This window comes from Sciurus vulgaris (assembly GCF_902686455.1).
Source record: "Sciurus vulgaris genome assembly, chromosome: 1".
Classification (NCBI taxonomy): domain Eukaryota; kingdom Metazoa; phylum Chordata; class Mammalia; order Rodentia; family Sciuridae; genus Sciurus; species Sciurus vulgaris.
In genome coordinates this window covers 24,118,101-24,137,692 of record NC_136461.1, presented here as the reverse complement: position 1 = coordinate 24,137,692, position 19,592 = coordinate 24,118,101, and the positions used below count along the sequence as shown (strand labels likewise).

Sequence of the window (19,592 nt, the reverse complement as noted above, 5' to 3'; positions counted from 1 at the left end):
TTGAGTCAGTCCATGTTTATATTAAAGTTTGCCCAGCTGTTCAATATTTAATGTCCAGACAGTTGATCCTACCCACAAAAAAAAGATTCTGTTATAAAAAGGTGCCTACTAGAGATGGGAATAGGGAAATGAATAAAGAGTCTTAAGTGATGGTTTCCTCTTTTATTCCCTTTTTCTTTTGTGCCATTTTGCAATTGGAAGATGAAGATGATGATTTTCTATGGTCAGGAGGAATCTCAGAAAAGTCATTGAGATGACTTTTGGGTACCCCTCAGGAGACTGCCCTGAAGTGAGGCCCAGTGTCTGAGCCTGCCGCCCATTCCACCTCCCCCGCCCCAATCCCCTTCACATGGAAAAGCCAAGTGAGGTCTACTTTGATAGGCTCTTGTGCCAGCGACAGAAATCTCTCTCTTCAGTGATTTAACAACTCCAAGCTGGACAACCCCTCAGGGAAGAGGTTTGAACACATATAATTTATGTTTTAAATGTTTGTAAGGCATGGATTAAACTACAACATGAGTTGTCATTTAAAAAGACTGAGTATGTTTTCTGTTAAATGTGCCATTTAAGATCATTTTAATTACTTATTCACAAAATCAAGTAGGTGTTAAGTTTCATTTTAAGTGTTCACACTTTAACTTTCATTTTGCATTAACAAGCTTCATCAGAGTTATTTGTAAAGATATTCAGGGACAAACCGTTTTTAATTATACTGTATTTACAATATGGATATATTGGGAATTGTTAGGAGAATAACCATTTGTTTATCCAACACAACATTCTTACAAATTCTGGACTTTTTTCTTCATCAATAACAAAACTAGAATGTAAATGACATGGTCACGAAATGGACTTTTTAATAGTTCATCAAGAATCATGCAATTTCAAATTACTGGTTCTGGTTTTTGAAGATATTGTAAGAAACAGCATGTGATTTAAATAAATTCTTGCTGTGGGTTTCATTATAAGACCATCTAAGCCATCATAGTACTTCATAGCTTTTTTTTCTCTTCCTTTCCAAATTATTTATAGTTTAGTGGGGAAGGACGTGCTTTCTTACTCTTTTAATTTCCAAATGATGTCTTAGTTCAGATAAGTCCAAAGAAAAGAACATTCTTTCTACATCTGCTAAAGAAATGGTTACTGTTAACCACAGATTTTCAGTGTTCTGAGATGAGTCCAGATGTTGAAGAGAGTCCCAGTTTGCTTTTACAACTTTCTTTAAAGTGCAAGGAAATGTCTGTTTCTTGGATGATTTTCTTCTTCGCAGCGATATGTGTTATCATTTCTATTAAGAAGAGATGACTGTTAAATGCCATGTTATAACCTGCTCTTCTGCAGTAGATTAGGAAGACCATTCCTGATACCGAATATCAAAACTGTTCACAAGAAAATGAAAGTTCATGACTGTTGGGAGTTATTTTTAAAGCTCTAGTTGCATGGCTATTATGTCTCAAGTAGTACATAATTATTCCTAGTTACTGATATCTTTAGTATATTTGAAACCATCTGTATGTGTCTTAAAGCCAGACAGCTATGTTAAGACATTTGAAACATTTTAAATGATATTTTAAAACAAAATTAATGGCAAACAAATGCATTAAAAATATCTTGATTTAATCCACATTTCCAGGCCTCCAGTATTCAGTATTAATCTGTTCTGTTAGTTGACTGGTGGCAAACAGGGTGGTTGAAAGCTTAGACGATGACTATGAGAAGAAAGGGGTAATGGTTTCCAGAAGAAACACTCAGGATTGATTTATAAGATAAGTATCATCTGGACTATTATATAGGCAAGACAACTGGAGTTGGGCTGCCTCCTCCACCCCACCGTGTTTCTGAGAATATGAGTGATCCTGTAGTTGGTAACTGAAAATAAATAACTTGTCATACTGGGGGAATGGTTGCTTTTCTAATGCCTGAAAATAATTAGAGCATTTACTAAATATTTCTAGATTTCTTTTATAAGCGGTGCTGGGGATCGAACCTAGGGCCTTGTGTTTGCGAGGCAGGCACACTACCAACTGAGCTATCTCCCTAGTCCCAAAATCCATCATTCTTGAGTTTATTGTTAGCCTTTTAAACTCATTTCAAACACCAGAATACCTCCTGCCATTACAGGTTTCATAACTTTGCTACTAATTAGGTAAAGGGGTTCTTCTTTTTGTCTCAGGGTGAACCATTTTTCTGGTTTCTTATGTTCTTCTGCACTGTCTGCTTGATAACTCTGAGACTCTTGATTCGTATAAAAAGGGAATCTGGCATTTGTTTTCTTGCCCTTTGTATTAATAACTATTGATGGTGAATTGTGACTTGGTTTGCCTTGAAAGGCATTTCTGTTTCTTGTTGTCACTGTCAAAGTGAAGGTAACACTTTTTCCTGAAACCTGACCCCAGGAGTGCCAGAACTGGACACCCTGAGTAGACCGAGACATCTGGCGAACACGGACATTTCCTCTTGGGGCCCAGGAAAGACTAGCTATCCTCTGGAACTGAAGCGACCAGGCCCAGTGAGACAGGCAGGGAGGTTAGGGCCACATCCTAGTCTTCCCTGAACACTCAGTGATTTTGCCACTCCTATAGCCAGGACAGGCCTATTCCTCTCTGTTGTGTTGCGTTAGCTTATTTAATTCTCACTGCGACTATGTAGGACAGATAGGCCATGCCATAGATGAGGAAATTGAGGCCTAGAGTAACTTTCTGGCATTAGAAGCTGAGGTTTGTGCCTAGGGCCTTTCTGATCTCAGTCTTTGATGCGTGTAGCACAGTTTCTGTACATGTATTTAATGCCAGGTATTTCACCTAGATAAACTAATACAGTAACCGTGCAAGACAGGCAATACGATCCTTCTTAGAGATGTAGGAAGTACGACATGGCAGGTGCTGAGTGCCTGAAGCCACACAGATCATCACAGGTGGAGCCACATATATCAGCCCAGATCTGACTCCAGACCCAGTTCTCTTCCCCGCAGCCATTCTTCCTTCCATCTCCTGTGATCTGGATTCCTCTCTGGAGCCTTTCTCCTGGTCCCAGACTTGTTGCCTTTTGAAATCATAGCATCTGCCAAAGTACTGTGCTGTGAGACCACCTGGCAGCCCTTGAGCTCTGCATTGGATACTATCGTATGGACCGGCCTCCATTGCCAGTGCTAAACAGAGCTCTGAAGATTGCCTTGACCCCCTGCAGCCAGGGCTAGCTATCATTCCTGGTGCACTGGTCTGTTGGAAGTCACCCTGTGGTCCTGCTGTTGTGTTTGACCCTATTGTGGTCCCAGCCTGTGGCCTGGGAAGCAGTTCAAGCCGCTGCTTGGAAATCCCCCATTGCTCCTGTTGTCCTGAGCTGCAAGGGGGAGGGCAGCTGTTCGCTCCATTGATTCTTTCCCTACTAACTGGGGTGGCAGCTTGGAGGACATTCAGCTGTTTACAATTCAGCTTATGTACACTTTAGCTGGGGATTGTGGGTGAGTCAGAAGGGCCCTCTCTTTGCCTGTGTCCTCAGAGACAGCATGAAAGTCAGCTGTATGGTAATGGCTGCCAGCAAGGGAGGAGCCAGCCTTCCTAAAGGATGTCTTAGCTGAGGTGCTTGCGAAGACTTCTTGCTAACCCAGACTCAAGAAGGTCATTCTGCTAACCAGCTCCCTCCCCTGCATGGAACCCTAGTGTGGCTCCAGAGCCTCACCCCTGTGACTGAAAAGCTCACCACCGTGCTGGGCAGAATGCCCCAGGAGGTTTCTTCCCTTCTGTCTGGAGAGGTTCTTCAGAGCAAGCTGCTCTTGTTGGCAGAGCTGAGAAGGGTGCTGGGGGGCAAGCTGGTGATGACACCTATGTAAGAGCCCCAGCCTGTGTGTCCATCAGGCAGGGAGTTCTTGCACGTCTGACAGCTTCATCCTCAGCTGCACTGTAAAATTACAAATATTTGGCACTGGTTGCTCTGGTTTTTCCTGTCTCTGGTACTCAGTACAATTTTTTCACCACTAAGAGCTCCTTCGATGTGTGTTCTGGAAGATACTGCCTTTCAAGTGGCATTCGTTTGCCTTGGTTCTAAAATGCACGCTTGTAACATGTATAATCTGCACAGGAGATGCATGTGTGATCAGTGTGTAAATCTGTGTAAAAACTTCTGTGAGGGAGATGGGTCATTTTAAATTTGGGGAACTTGCTTTTAAGTAGCAGGTTTAACCCTTTTGAAGGTAGACATGCTGTTTCCGTTTAGATGTCTTGAAATACTGGATCTAGCTTGTGGGCTCCCATTAACCTGTTCAGGATCCTGTTATTACCACCCCAGGAATCTCCTTTCTGAATGACCGACCATACCATATGTGATAGATATCTAGCCTCTGCTTCAGAATGTCCCGGATGCATTTTGCAGTTTTGCCTGCTTTTCCCAGGTCCTCTTTTGCTGTCCCATGGTTAAACAAAGCACAGCTCTCCTTTCACAGCTCCACTTGAGCAGTCCATTCAGGGAAATCTAAAGCACTGGATTCTGACCTCCGACTGGCTTCTGTGACCTTGGATAAGTCACCTCACCCTGAGACCAAGGTGCTTTATTAAAATTAAGAAGGTCAACCCTGGGCCCTTCTAGCTCTTAATCCTCTGTAAATTAGTGCCCCATCACCAAAACAGTCACCACCTTAGTCCTCTCCTACCCCGCACCATACACACACACACACTATATATAATGTGTGTGTATATATATATATGTATGTATATATATATATAAAACCCTGAGTGGGATTAACTTTTAATCCTCTGAGCTCAGTACCCCATTACCAAAACAATCACTGCCCCTCCCCGCACCCAGCACACACACACACACACACACACACACACCCACACCTCTGTCCCTAAGTGGGACTAACTTTTAATCCTCTAAGCATGTGCCCTATCACCAAAACAATCACTCCCCACCCCGACCTCTATCCCTAAGTGTGGAGGGAGAGCATGTGTTTATTTGAGTGCAGCAATTCACAGTAAAGTGTGAATGACTTGTAGGTATACACTTGCATTTGAAGGAAGCTGAGAATCTCTTTAATTGATAGGCTCTGTGAGGGTCCCAAGACAGAGCTCCAGCCTACCTCCCCACCCCCACCCTCCTCTTCACTTTCCTCTCCTGAGAACGCAGGAGGTGCGGGGTGTGGGGGTTGTCAATATATTGGTGTTCTTGATATTCACCTCCTTCATTTTCAGAGTGCCACGGATTTTTGGGGAGCCTATATATGAACTGGAGATTGTAAAGGGTGGCCCCAGACCTCTCTGCAGCTTACCAAACTACAAGACAGCATGTTGCTGGGACCAGGAGCGGTCTGCATCTGTCTGTCTTCTGGATTTGAGTTCAGGGAGTCACTTTGCAGGTGTTCTCTCACCTCTCTAGAGCAGGTGGTTCCTGAGGAACCCTGCTATTACCCGCCACCGCCAGTTGTCACTCACAGGGCCTGCTGAGTGCACATAACTGTCAGCACCCATCATTTTATTGGCGGTCTTGTCTTGCCATTTGTGGAACAGAATTTACCTCAGGAAAATGATTCACCTAACTCTACTTCCTAAGTCCTATAGTGACTTCATTAGCTCTATCTTAACTCCTGCTGCCGCCAAACATGGGCAGATAGAAGTCTTCTCAATTAAAACACTCCTTCCTCACGTCTAGAGAAAGGGGGAAGTGGCCATTGGCCAGGCTGATGGGGTAGCTCTACTTGTTTTCCATTTCCTCTGCTGTCAGGTCTTCCAGATTCATCAGACTTAGGTGCACAGAATGAATAGGTGCTAGGCCATCTGAAATACCCCTTGCAAATGTTAGTACTGAGCCATATTCCAACATAATGAATGGTTTTGTTTTATCTGCATATAAAGAACATCAAGATTGGTCTGAAGTAGCCAAATTTTTGCATGACCAGGACCAGTTTGACCTTTGTCTTTAGGGGCCTAGAGCACACAGCCTCTCTGGACCTCCTGAGGGCAAGGCCATTTTTCTAGGCACCTCCCAGATTCTGCCTGTAGAGGTCACCCTTCCTTACCAGGTTCCTGGGTCTGGCATAAATGTTTCCAAGGGGGACAGGAAATCTGAAATTCTTGATGCCTAGGCTTGGCTGCAGCTCCAGGGGCAGACTTAATGCTGTATCTCCCCTCTGCGGAGGAAATCCCCATTGTGACAGGAGGAAGTAGGCCAAAGAATAGCCATTCTTTATAGCCAGGTACCCAGAAATGCCACCCCTGAAGGCAGATACCAGCCTCGCCTCTTTCAAATCCTCACAGTCCCAGAAAGCAATTCACATATCTCAGTTGGTGCAGATATTGCTTGTTTTGACCTGTACTCTTTATGTTGACAATGAAAACAGAGACTCTGGGTTCCATACATCCCATTTAACAGACGTTAAGCATCGTTCCTGTCTTGGACATCAGGTTAGCCCCTGAAGATATAGAAGTGATTGAGTCATAGTCCCCTCCAATGCTTAGCAGAAGTGACCAACCCTAAAGCAGATAGTTTCATAAACATAGGAGTACAGAGAAGGGCCACCGGGTGGTCCTTCCCATCTCATCCTGCATAAGGACTGTGTCTGCCAAAGTCTATAAACGAGATTAGAATTGCAAAGCAGTCTAGAGTTTGAGCAGACATTTTGCAAGTATCCCCAGCAATGCTGTTTTGTTCACGTTCTGTTCATTCTTACTCAAGGGTCTGGCCATTTCAAGGCAAGCCCCTCTCACCTCCCCACTGGAGCTTGGTTTTACTTCCCTCCCCAGCTCCTCCTCCAGGAGCTTGCCCCACCGTTCGGTTTCAGGTGCCAAACTGAATAAAGGCATCTGAGACCTGTGGGAATCCCTGGCAGCACTTTCATCCCCAGGACTGGCTAAGAGAATTGAGTGAGGAACGGAATTCCAAAGATAGAGTATTTCTTTGTCTCTTTCATCTGGCCTCAGGGCCAGCAGGGCAGGTTTCTGCAAGTTTCACTGTTAAGCTGCTTTCCCCCCCAAGCAGGCCGAAAAGCAATCTGGGAAAGCGGGAAGCAGATTAAATTAATCTCAGTGTGCTGAGCTTGGCAGGGGGTGAGATTGTGTTTGGTCATTCCAAAAATAGCGCACACTCCTTTGTTACTAAAGCAGATGTCCAGCTATTGGCCTAGAAGATAACTGCACAGCAAAACAGCTGTGAACCTTTGTTATTCACAAAGCATCCTCCCTTCTGGCCCTTAGATTCTCTCTGTCCCGTAATCTTCCCCAGGGCTATCATAGAGGGTGAGAGCTTCCAATGTTAGGGTGAAATGATTTATTAGTTTGTCCTCTCTCTTAATAAGATCCTTTTTTAAGACTCAGATTCAAAGTCTTTGCTTCCAGAGGCAGGAACTGGTTCTATAGCCTCTGAGCTAGTGAGCATATCTGGATTGGGCATGAACAAAGAATCTAACCTCAAGACCTAGGCCCGTCTTACAGGCACATCAGTACACGCAGGTCTGAGAACAGGGATTTCAGTGGAGCAAGGATAGAGATCCCATAAAAGGAGACAAGGTATTGGAACTGTTTAGTGATGACTATCAAGGGGGCGTGACTCCAAAATTCAGAGGAGAGTGGATTAATTCCGTTGTTAACCCCAGAGGTTAAATTAAAACAAGGGGTATACTCACTTTCCCCTACAGGACTGTGCACTGTTAAATTTTTTTTAGAAAAATTCTTACCAACCAGATCTCTCAAATGATTACATTTGATATATTATGGTCATTATTAACTGGGCACCTGATGTTAAAAGGTATAGACAAAGTAGATCAAGGATGACTATGAACTCACACTTTTTTTTTTTTTTTTTAGTACCAGAGATTGAACCCAGGGGTGCTTAATCACTGAGACAAGTCTCAGCCCTTTTTATTTTTATTTTGAGGCAGGGTCTTGCTAAGTTGCTTAGGACCTCACCAAGTTCCTGAGGCTGGCTTGAAACTTGTGATCCTCCTACCTCAGCCTCCCAAGCCACTGAGATTATGTGTGCCTGGCTAAACTTAACACCTTTTTTATATAAAGAGTAGTTGAAAGAGCAAAGGCAGTTGCCTGGAGGAGGGAAGATACACTGGGTTCTTGAGTGGCACCCTTCATTTTTGAGCATTTATGGTACGCTAGCATTGTGCTGCTGTTCATAGCAACACAGTAAAATAGATATTAGCACCCTTATTTTATATCCACTTTCATCACTGTGACAACACCTAAGAAAAACAACTTGGAGAAGAGATTTTATTTTGACTCACGTTTTCAGAGGGTTCAGTCCATGTTGGCTGGTTCCTTTGGTTTGGGCCTGAGAAGCGGCAGAATATCATGGTGGAAAGTGTAGTGGAGGAAAGGAGCTCAACTAATGGCAGCTGGGAAGGAGAGAAAAAGAGAGGAAGGGACCAGGGATAAGATATAGTCCCTAAGGGTACACCCAGGACCCAATCCCTCCAACTAGGTTTTACCTCCTACCGTTTCCAACACCTCCCAATAGTCATTCAGCTCTGATTCCCTTAGTGAATTAATCCATTGGTCAGAGCCCTCATGACCCAATCGTTTTATGAAACCCACCTCTGAACATTGCTGCACTGAGGACCATTCCTTAGCACATGAGCCTTTGGGAGACATTCCAAATCCAAGCCATAACACCTGTGAAACAGGCTTGGAGAGGGACCGCGACCTGTCATAACTCATTCAGTAATAGAAGCCAGTCTCTAAGCTAGTTCTGAGCCAGTGTTTATGCTCAGAGTACACATCCAGCTGACCTTGGTCTCATTGGTCTTAAGGAACAGAACCTGGATTAATGGGCAGAAATTTATAGGACAGATTTGGGGCTCGTTATAAGGAAGAACTTTTAAGTTGCATGACACTTACTACAAACAAGGTTTCTCTGTCACTGGAGACATTCAAACAGATGCTAGGAAATCACTGGGAAGGGTACTGTGGAGAATATTGGTGAGACATGGACACCTACTTTGCGATCCTGTGATCTGTGGTTCATGAGATTCCTCAGGGAGTGTTTTAGTAGGCTCTAATTAGAAGGAAATAGCCATCATCTAAAAATGCAATTTTAGTTTTATAGTAAGTTTTTGTGTTTTAACATGTATCCATGCTTTTAAATAATATATGCATTTGTTTCTTTGTATTTAAAATATTAGAAAATAAAAACTAAGCCAGTTGTGGTGGTGCATGCCTGTAATCCCAGTGGCTCAGGAGGCTGAGGCAGGAGGATTGTGAGTTCAAAACAGCCTCCTCAAAAGTGAGGTGCTAAGCAACTCAGTGAGACCCTGTCTCTAAATGAAATACAAAATAGGACGGGGGATGTGACTCAGTGGTCAGATGCCCTTGAGTTCAATCCCCATTACCCCCAAGAAACTGAGGAAAATGTAATGGTGTAAATATAGATTTAAATATTTAAACTTAAAAACAAACAATATGATTGATTTTCATTAACTCAGTTCTAGCCATTCATAGTAAATATTTTTCAGTTCCCAGATGCCTTTACAAATTAGACTAATTACAAAAGGGGAAAAATTTCCGTCCCTTCAGAAAAGCTATTAATTTTTTTTTTCCAAATGAATATAGACACTTAAGGGAATTTTTCTAACTTACTGGTGTGTCAAACAAAAATTAATTTAGAAAAATCCCTCATCAGCCACTTTTCTTGAATGACTTCTGAGCTGTGAAATTTGTTATATAGTTGAATTGTGGTTGAATGAGTACTAAAGATGGTCATGGACAGTGCTTTTTTCATTAAAAAGATTTATCCTGGTTTATTGAGCCTTAAGACTACTTGTAAGAAAATGAGCCCAAGGGGGACAAGGGCCTATTGTGACCCAGTTAAAAAACCTTTGATAAATGTGTCTATTTTGATTTCCCCCTGCTGCATAATTCCCATTCCATCATGATATTTTGGGTTCTTAACATAAAATAACATCTTCGTGTAAAGTTTTGTGCAAAAATTATTTTAACATGTACTGAAATCATTTTTTAAAATCGATATCACACATCACTGGGTTGTGCTTAATATTAATAGGTGTGTTGCAATAAAGAAATAGCTTCTCCTTTTTAGGAAGCTCCAGGTTAAAGGCAGCTGAGCCCAATGGGCAGTTGGTGGCAGTAGAGAATGGCCCTGGGTAGAGAAGCTGGTGGGAAGAGAGCTAAAAAATAAGGCCATGAAACCTTGCCGTCTAAGCAGTGAGGCAACTCAAGAGAGGTGCATTTGGAAGAAAAGGACCGAGGTCTGCAGTGGGGTTGTGTAAGGCCCCTTGTCACACTTTTTTGGAGTAATCTTAGGTCTTTTATAGGAAGGTTACGTTGTCCACGAGAGATGGAGGAATTTGCTGAGGGTTGGCTTGGGTATAGAGCTGTGTACTGGACAAGGGCTTGATAGCACAGGGCCACTCCAGTAGCACAGAAGGTCCTAGCCCTGCCCAGCATCGTCTATGGTAGAGAGAGAAAATTTATGCATATCTTAATGCAGTGACCTCAAAAAAACAGTGTCTGGATAATTCAGATCCACATAGTAGTGTCTGATGGTGGTTTAACACTGAAATCTCTTGGCATCAATTTCTGGGGTTCAGTTCTTTGATTTTTTTCCCCCAAAGTTTCACATATTTATTACCAAGTCAACTAAAACCAATACTATAGCACCTTTGTAACTAAAAAAAACCTCACATTCTCAGTTAGATATTCTCAACTGTCCAGATAATGGTGACATTTTCAGCTTGATATGATAAGACAATCATAACCTTGATACAGCATGAATATATGTGCCATTTCATGTGTAATTCCTTATAGTCCCAGCTTGGTTCTCTAATGTCTCCTCTTGGAGACATTAAAATAAATAAAACTGATTTTATGATCAGTTTTCTTTCAAATTCATTGGGGAATGGGATCATTTTTCTTGGCCAGAAATTACTCCTGAAATTGTTAGGAGAAAACATGGGTCCCAGGGCTTTGAAATTCACAGGGCTTTTAAAATCTAATCCTCCAGACAGGGATGATGTATGTCTGTAATCCCAGCAATTTGAGAGACTGAGGCAGGGAAACAAGTTCAAGGTTAGCCTGGGAAACTTAGTGAGGCCCTCAGCAATTTAGGGAGACCCTGTCCCAAAACATAAAATTTAAAGGGTTGGGGGTGTAATTCAGTATGGACTTACCCTGGGTTCAATCTCTAGTACCAAAAAAAAAAAAAAACACCTCCAAGGAAACTCCTAGAAGGTTCATTTAACCTTTGACTACCAGACTGCATTACACCCTAAAGTCTAGATGTACACAGTTTAGCTTTTCTTCTTTAAGTGTCATCATGAATACAACTTAATTTTCTCCCTCAAACTGAATGTTACTTTATTTGTCAAAATCAGTGTTGCACAAGGCTTTACCTCCTCAAAGACAGAGTTCTTGACTGGTTAAACTGCTTAGCACAGTTGGGATGTTAAGAAATACTGCTAGCTGAGTTGCTGAAGAACTGATTATACTCACACTTGGTTGTGTGTCCATTGAAACAGTACCACTTTTAAGTAGGTCATTGAGGGAGGGAACTGCTTGGATTGGTGTTGGCATTTGGTGGCACACTTTGAGTCCCTGCTGTCCCTCTCCAGGCCTGGCCTCTGTTCTGATCTCTGTTGCTTTGTTTCCCACTCTCCCCGTGCAGAGACAGGGCAGGGCATTGTTCATGCGCTGACCGACCTCAGCAGCCCCGGCATGACCTCAGGGAACGGAAATTCTGCCTCCAGCATCGCCGGCACTGCCCCCCAGAATGGTGAGAATAAACCACCACAGGCCATTGTGAAACCCCAAATCCTGACGCATGTTATCGAAGGGTTTGTGATCCAGGAGGGGGCGGAGCCTTTCCCGGTACGGACTACTTCTTTTCCCCTCTTTTTTTTTTTTTTTTTTTAAGTATATTTTGGATGTGTATTAGAATATTTTTACATTTCCATGTACAGTTTCTGAAAATGTGAACAGTTTGCTTTCCTTGCTAATCCCTCCCCTTCATTCCCCTGAAAGAATGTCAGAACCATTTCTTTCTAGGATTGAGTATCTCTCCAGAGTCCAGAAGGGCTTAGTGCTCAGGAATAATTGGCAAGACCCCTCAGTTAGAAGTTTCCCAGCACAGAGCCAACTGTGTCCCGGCCTGGTAACTTGTGACCCGTTGGCTAGAAGGGAGTTAGTTCACCTTGAGGCATTGGTGAAAGACAGTGGGCTTTGGGGAATTAGACCTCATCAAGTTTTGAATGCCTCGACAGCAAAACTTTGGCCGGTTATCAAACAAACAAACAAAAAAAACCTGATTATTACAGAGTTCTCAGAAATGAGGATGGGGAACAGGGTTGCCACCTGAAACTTATTCTCTAAGGACAGAGCCTTGATGGGCGTGAATGAAATTGAGGGCCTTCAAAAAGGGCACAGTCTGTAGTTTCCAACAGAAACAGGAGACTGAAGGGAAGTAGCCAGGATCAGGAAGATGGTCTGTTAGAGAAAGGCTCTACAGCCAATGCTGTGCAGCATGACTTGGCAGTGCTGCTGCTCTGTAGGTGTGCAGACCCTGGAGCCAGGTGCACACTGGCCTGTCTCCTGACGAGGATTATCTGGCTGCTATAGAGATAGTCTTCTGGAATGCCATCTGCCTTTTGCTCATTCTTTGGATTCATGGGTGGTTCAATCAGTCAGCAGAAAACTGAACTTGATTAACCTAGATGGGTGAATAGCCCTTCTAACATGCCAAATGACAAACAGGTTCTTGTCCTCTTTACCCTGGAGGTTTAATTGTCCAAGGCCAGTGTCCCTTAGCCATGAGGGGCTCTACATTGCTGCAACCCTTCCTTCACTGGACCAGGCCTCCCCTGCCCTTGCAATAACTCTGGGAACCAGCTGTCCTCACAGGGTGGATGCAGGTTGACAGCATCACCCTAGAGTTAGATACCAATTGACCTGGCCACCAGGCTGCCTGGACAGAGATAACAAAGGGAGGACTAAAGGGGTGAATAAGCCAGTCTGGGATCTGGCAACCAAAGGGCCCTTGGGCTGTCACTCGGGGTCTGATTTTTCATGCTCTCCCTGTGGCCTCCTGTCCTTCTGGCATGGGTAGGGTAGCGGTGAGTGGAGGACAGTAAGAAATCGGAGCCTCCTAAGTGCAGTCGTACACAGCCCTGCCCCTGCCTGGCAGCATGTGAGCTCGGGATCTGGCACTTGGCATAGCACTGTGGGCAACCTGATCTCTGCCTACATCCCTGTCCTTGCATATGGAAAAATAGATAGTCTCCTAACCTCCTAAGCCATCTCTTGGTCCTGACCAAATCCATTTCCATACTTTGGTGCCCACTGCTTCCTGCCTTGGGAGCTAGACAGCAGAATGGGGCCTTGAGCAGGGCATCCTTGGATGATGATGTGGGGGGGTTGCAGAGGACTGACATCTGCCTGGATACTTTATACATGTGATTGTGATGAGGCTGGTAAGGGAGCTGCTCCCACTTAACCCTTGTGGCCTCCATGTCACCTGTCCTGTAGGTGGGACGCTCGTCCCTGCTGGTGGGGAATCTCAAGAAGAAGTATGCACAGGGGTTCTTGCCTGAGAAGCTTCCACAGCAGGACCATACCACCACCACTGACTCGGAGATGGAGGAGCCCTACCTGCAAGGTAGGTGCCTCAGACCTGGGTTTGAAGGCCTTCCAGAGTGGCAGGAAAGGCAGATCTTTCTGAATGTCTGTGGAGGAACTTTGAACAGGGACTGACACATATTTCCATCCACTGAGCATTTCCTCCAGTCCTTCTTCCACCTTTATCCCTAGAGAACAGGGATGGGAGAATTAGGTGTCCTTTGTCCCCTGCTTCTCCAGCCCCACTCCAGCCAACCACAGGGTTTCAGGAGCTGCGCTTTCCATGGGAGTCCTTGGCAAATTCTTGGAGCAGATACACAGGGCAACAGACAGGCATTTCTGTCTTTTACTAGAAAGCCTGCATTCAGGACCGGGGTTGGCTCTGAGGCACAGAAGTGCAGGCAAAGACTGTATTTTGCTCATGAACCACTGACAACCTGGGGATCCATACCGGATACAGGAATGTGGACTCAGGGTTCTCTGACCCAGGCAGCCAGCTAGATGCACCAAGGTCAGGTGGGATAATTCCAGAGGATCAGTCATGACAGCATCCAGAGTATTTCCTCTGAGTCTCCTGCTTCCTTCCATGATCATGAAGGAAGTCACCAGTGCTATCCCACCCAAGATGTGCTCCAGGCTCGTAGCACTTGGCAGGAAAAAATGTCAAGTTTACAAGGGACACCAGACACCTGGGGAACATCCCTGGGGGGAGATACAGTCCTTCCAAAAACAGTGGCAAAAACACTGGCATTGTCCAGGCTAGACTGCCACTGCATGTGGTATCCATGGGAACATGAGAAAGAGACAGGATAGAGTAGGGAGGCCCTGGAGTGTGGCTGCACTGGCATCTGGGAATTTCTCCTCCATACTAACCCATTTCTGTACTTTTCAGAATCCAAAGAGGAGGGTACTCCCCTCAAACTCAAGTGTGAGCTCTGTGGCCGGGTGGACTTTGCCTATAAGTTCAAGCGATCTAAACGCTTTTGTTCCATGGCTTGTGCAAAGAGGTGAGTGGCCTCAGCCCCACTGCCATGCCTGACACCTTCCCTATCCTCAGGATTACCCCTGGGAATCTTGTTTATATCCGTCCCCCGCAACTTAATTGTCCACCCCAGGAGGCCATAGGTGTGGCTTATCCAGCATCATTTTTCCTTGGCCTGCCTGGATGCACTGTTGCATTCCTAATGCACCGAGCCTGAGTGGATCAGAGTGCAGCAGAGTCAGGAGAGGAAGCAGTGCCTTAGCTTGCTTGGCTTTTGGGTCCCACTGCCACCCTTTCTCTCTGTCTGCCCTTGGCAGCTACCACCTCCTTAGGTAGCTTTGCCTGGAACCATGGCATGAGTTACATTGTTCCTGTGGCAAGTTTTCACCCAGCTTAGGAGACTGATGATCATAACGAAAACCACTCATTTATTGAGAACTTGTCAGTGCTAGTCAGTTGATATGCATTGTCTCATCATCAAAATAACTCTGCAAAGTAGCTATTACTATTGTCCTCATTATACTTACTATTGTCCCATTTATGTAGGTTGGAAAGTAAAAACTAAGGCCCAAAGGAACAGTTGTGCTTAAAGTTACATAGCTAAGTAAATCATAGGCAAGAGCATTAGACTTGTCTGACTCTAAAGTCTTAGGTGGTGTTTGTACCAAGGTGGAAGAGGCAGCTGACCTCGAAGCCTGGAGTCCCCCAAAAGGAAATCTATAGGTCCCAGGCAGAGGTGCCCTGCAGATTAAGCTAGAGTCTACTATCCTCAGCCCTTGTCCCACCTAGGTTGTGCTGGAGGTGGCCAAGGCCCCTTTGTCACCCTTTGCCACACTACTGTCCTACAGGACAATGCATAGTAGTTTCCTGGCACAAGTAATATTGAGTAGAATGTGTCAGCCAAGCTCCAGATTGTTGTGTTAAACATCATCGATGTTACCTCATGTCATTGTGAGACCAGTTTTAGAAGGTGAGTGGTGTTACCCCAGCTCCCAGTGAGGCTCAGAACTTAAGCTACCACCCGGTGCCATACTGAGCACCAAGTGGTGGAGTCAGGATTCGAACCAATAGAGGGACTCACAGTTTGCCAGACAACCTGGCTGTCTTGTTCTGCCTGGTGCCGGTGAGCCCTATGACTGCTCTGACTTCCCTTCCCCCGCATCTCGGGCAGGTATAATGTGGGATGCACCAAGCGAGTGGGACTTTTCCACTCAGACCGGAGCAAGCTGCAGAAGACAGGGTCTACCACCCACAGCCGTCGTCGGGCCAGCAAGGCCAGTCTGCCAACACTTACCAAGGATACCAAGAAGCAGGTAAGAGGCAGGGAGAGCCTGAGACTGCATTCCACAGGTGCCCACCAGTCTCCCTGCTGGTGTGGCCCTTCCACCCACCTCCCTGCAGCAGCTGGCTTCAGTGTGCTCTGTGCCTTCTCCTCAGACCAGTTGGGTCGGGCCTTTCCTTGTGTTCCTTTATGTAGACTCAAGGGTACTCATGAGGCATCTTACCCTCTCCAGCAGCCTTGCCCGACCACCACCCTCACCGTCCTGCTGACCTGTGTTCTTGACTTGCAGACGTGGAGGTGGGGGTCTCCCCTGCCTTGTCCTAGGCAAAGACAGGCTGTTAGGCTACCACCTGTCTTTGGAGGGCTAGATGAAATGGCGTCCTCCACCCTTTCTCTGGTACCTCTTTGCTCCTTGAACACTGAAGCACTGAGTTCCTGAAGGTCACCACCAGCACCTTGGACATTCACTTATCAAATATTTTTTAGCAACAGCCCTGTGCCAGGACCTCTCTTAGGCACGGAGATGCCAAAGGCATGTTCTTACCCTGAAAGAATTCATAGCCTAATGCGATTTTTAACCTGTTACGTAATTTGCTTCTTGTTGTTTTCACCTTAAACCTCATCAAGAATTTGATGAATGCTGTGGTCCAAAATGTACATACACAAGAGGTGTCAGAAGTAATTTCCTAAAACCAATAGAGCCCTGGTTTTAAAAAGTCACATCTAAAAGAAAAGGTAGATGTAAGATCAGGCCACTGCAACACAGTGTGGCACGGGTGAAAGGCCCGTGAGGGACTGACTGTGAGGGTTGGAGAAGGGACAGCACAGATGATGCTCTTTTTTCTTTTTTGTCAGTGAATCTATATTTTATTAATTTATATGCGGTGCTGAGAATCGAACCAGTGCCTCACACATGCTAGGCAAGCGCTGTACCACTGAGCCACAACCCCAGCCCCACAGATGATGCTCTTTGATCCAGGGTCTCTGAGGTGCAGTAGTGGACCAGGCTGAAAAGGGAGAAACACCTGCCTTCACCCGTCACTGCTGATGGAGACAGTTGTTCGCTGTCCTGAAGAAGCTATTTCTCTCTGCTCCCAGCCAACAGGCACTGTACCCCTTTCAGTTACTGCTGCACTGCAGCTGACACACAGCCAGGAAGACTCCAGCCGCTGCTCAGATAACTCCAGCTATGAGGAACCCTTGTCACCCATCTCGGCCAGCTCATCCACCTCCCGCCGGCGACAAGGCCAACGGGACCTGGAGCTCCCAGACATGCACATGCGGGACCTGGTGGGCATGGGACACCACTTCCTACCAAGTGAGCCCACCAAATGGAATGTAGAAGATGTCTATGAATTCATCCGCTCTCTGCCAGGTAAGGCCCTTGGAAGTTCCACACCTGCCTGGAATAGCAAGGAATGAAAGGGAGCAGGAGACCTTACCTCAGTCCACCAGGAAGGATTAGGTAGTTCAATTAATGGCTCAGGTCTAGGACCTGGGGTGCAGAGATGAGTAACGTGAGCCCCCTGCCTGTAAACTTATTTCTAGCACAGAACACATAAGTAATATTCCACAGCTCTAATTTTAAACAGCTACTCGTGTGGTAGGTGGTCTGCATAAAGTGCAGAGGTGATAATGAAATTAACCCCGTCTCTTTTCATGGGGTGAACTGGGAGGGAAGACAGGTGACAATGTAGGAAATCTGTCAAGGAGGGCATCAAAATTAAGAACATTTGAACTGAATGACAGTGGACAAGGGCACCTTTGCCAGATCTTTGTCCAACCACAGCAGCTTGCACCGAGGCAGAAGACACGGAAATGCAGGGCAGAGCTGGTAACCCTTGGGCGTGGAGTGCTCATGGCTGTGAGGACTAGAGTCTAGATTGGTAGACCTGTGTCATTCCCAGATGGTCAGGTGCTCCCTCTGCTCTGCCAGTTTTATTCATCCACTACTCAGTTGCAGTATTGATGGCAACCACAGCCTGTTACAGAGTGGAATGTGACATAGTAGCTGGGAGCAGAGACTTCCAAACCAGACAGAACTGGGTTCATACCCTTGCTCTGTCCCTTAACCCAATGAATTTTCATCTATTGCTACATTCCCCAAATCTGTCACAGCAGAGTCATGTTAGGTAAGGACTTCTGGAGGGTTGCATATGTCAGGATCTCTTATGAGATTGCAGGTGTCTTCTAGGGCCAAGATCTGGGGGCTTTGCTGAGACCAGAGAATCCTTTCCAAAGATACCTCAGTCATGCAGTATACAAGTTGGAGGCTGGCTGTTGGCAAGAGGCCTTTTCTCCTCACCGGCCTCTCTAGAGACTGCTCATTGCTTTCATGACATACATGACCACAGCGTTTCCCCACAGGCAGTGAATCCAAGAGAGCAGGCAGAAGCCATTGTGCCCTTCAGAATCTAGTCTCAGAATGTCACTTCTGCATATCTTGTTGGTCATACAGTAAGCCCTGTGCATTGGGGAACTCAAAGGGACATGAGTACAGTAAGTAAGGATTATCAGGGGCCATTTGGAGGTGGGCCATCTGTTAACCCTTGCCCACCATAGATCAGGTTCCTTCTTTATGCTTTTAGCCCCCTGCCAGAGTCCCCAGGAGTCTCAACCCATGACGACATTAGTTGAAGTCTAGGGTCTTGTTTTCTAACTCAGGTCTTACAGGGATGAGGTTCCATGGGTCCAGCTTCTCTCAGTCTGGAGACAATGAGGACTGACAACAGGCTGTCTGTTCCCCTCTGCACACGCAGTACATGATGGAACAGTTGCAGAATTATACACGCTCAATTAAAAAGGGGAAACAGAGGGCTGGGGATCAACCCCCAGCACCACAAAAAAAAAGGGGAGTGGGGGGACAGAGCATACCAGAGTCACTGTTCTACACCAGTTCCCAATTCAATTCAGGTTGGCGTTTTCTCGATTAGGACTCAGCCTTGTGCTCACCTCTGGTTCCACCCTCTGAATCACCCTTTTTTGTGAAGGTGGCCTGACTCTGCGGTATGGCAGTTTTCTTAGCTTCTAAGCCCACTTCCTACTGTTCTTGTTTGTATTACCTGACCTTCCAAACCAGTATTTCTACCCACATAATTCTCTTATAATCTTTGTAGTGGTTCATTTCATTAGACCAAAACCACACCCAAAATTGTCTTCCAGATAAAACTTTCACCATGTTGGGCTTCCTTTGAAGCCCTTAGGATTCTCGGGAGCCCTGCGTTGATCAGTCTGTGAGGCTGCCCAGACTCCTTAAAGAGCCTCTGAGGCATCGCCTTAGACTTTCCTGAAGTTTGAACAAAGGATTTGCCACACTCTCCATTTCATTGGTAGACAGTTTATTTCTTGATTGTGCCCTGGGTTTGACTTAGGGTAGAAACCATCTCCAGCAAAGTTTGCCATCTGGAGAGGCCAGGAAACCTTACCCAGTTCCTTGATGTTGAACACCTTTTCCTTTATCTAGTCTTTCTCCTCCCTTTTTTATTATGTGCAACAAGAAGAAGCCAGGCAATGCCTTTGGCATTCTTCCTGAAATCTCCTGAACTATTTATTCACATTGTTCATTGGGGTCATTAAACTTAGCACGTTACCACCAAATAGCATTACTAAAGTTTCTGCTATTTCAGAAACAATATGAAATTGAAATTCCCATTTCTTCCAATCTCTAGTAGCAGTTTCCTCACTTTTTTTAAACCTCCCCAGCAGCTTCCTCAGAGGCCACTGCTTACTTGCTCCGTGCACATTATATATTCACTGACCCTCCTCA

The 19,592-nt window shown here is 45.4% G+C and overlaps 1 protein-coding gene across 6 annotated transcripts in view; it reads left to right on the top strand.

The window, feature by feature from the left end:
* PHC2 (polyhomeotic homolog 2) overlaps positions 1-19,592 on the top strand; it is a 112,624-nt gene that overhangs the window by 90,875 nt on the left and 2,157 nt on the right. For 5 of the 6 annotated variants that reach the window (XM_079130809.1, XM_079130810.1, XM_079130811.1 and 2 more), the window contains 5 exons: positions 11,617-11,819; positions 13,473-13,602; positions 14,455-14,569; positions 15,716-15,857; positions 16,925-17,201. In XM_079130809.1, coding sequence (XP_078986935.1) covers positions 11,617-11,819; positions 13,473-13,602; positions 14,455-14,569; positions 15,716-15,857; positions 16,925-17,201 — 867 coding nt within the window. Of the gene's footprint in view, positions 1-11,616; positions 11,820-13,472; positions 13,603-14,454; positions 14,570-15,715; positions 15,858-16,805; positions 17,202-19,592 lie in introns of those variants that run through there. The other variant, XM_079130812.1, reaches the window with a different exon arrangement.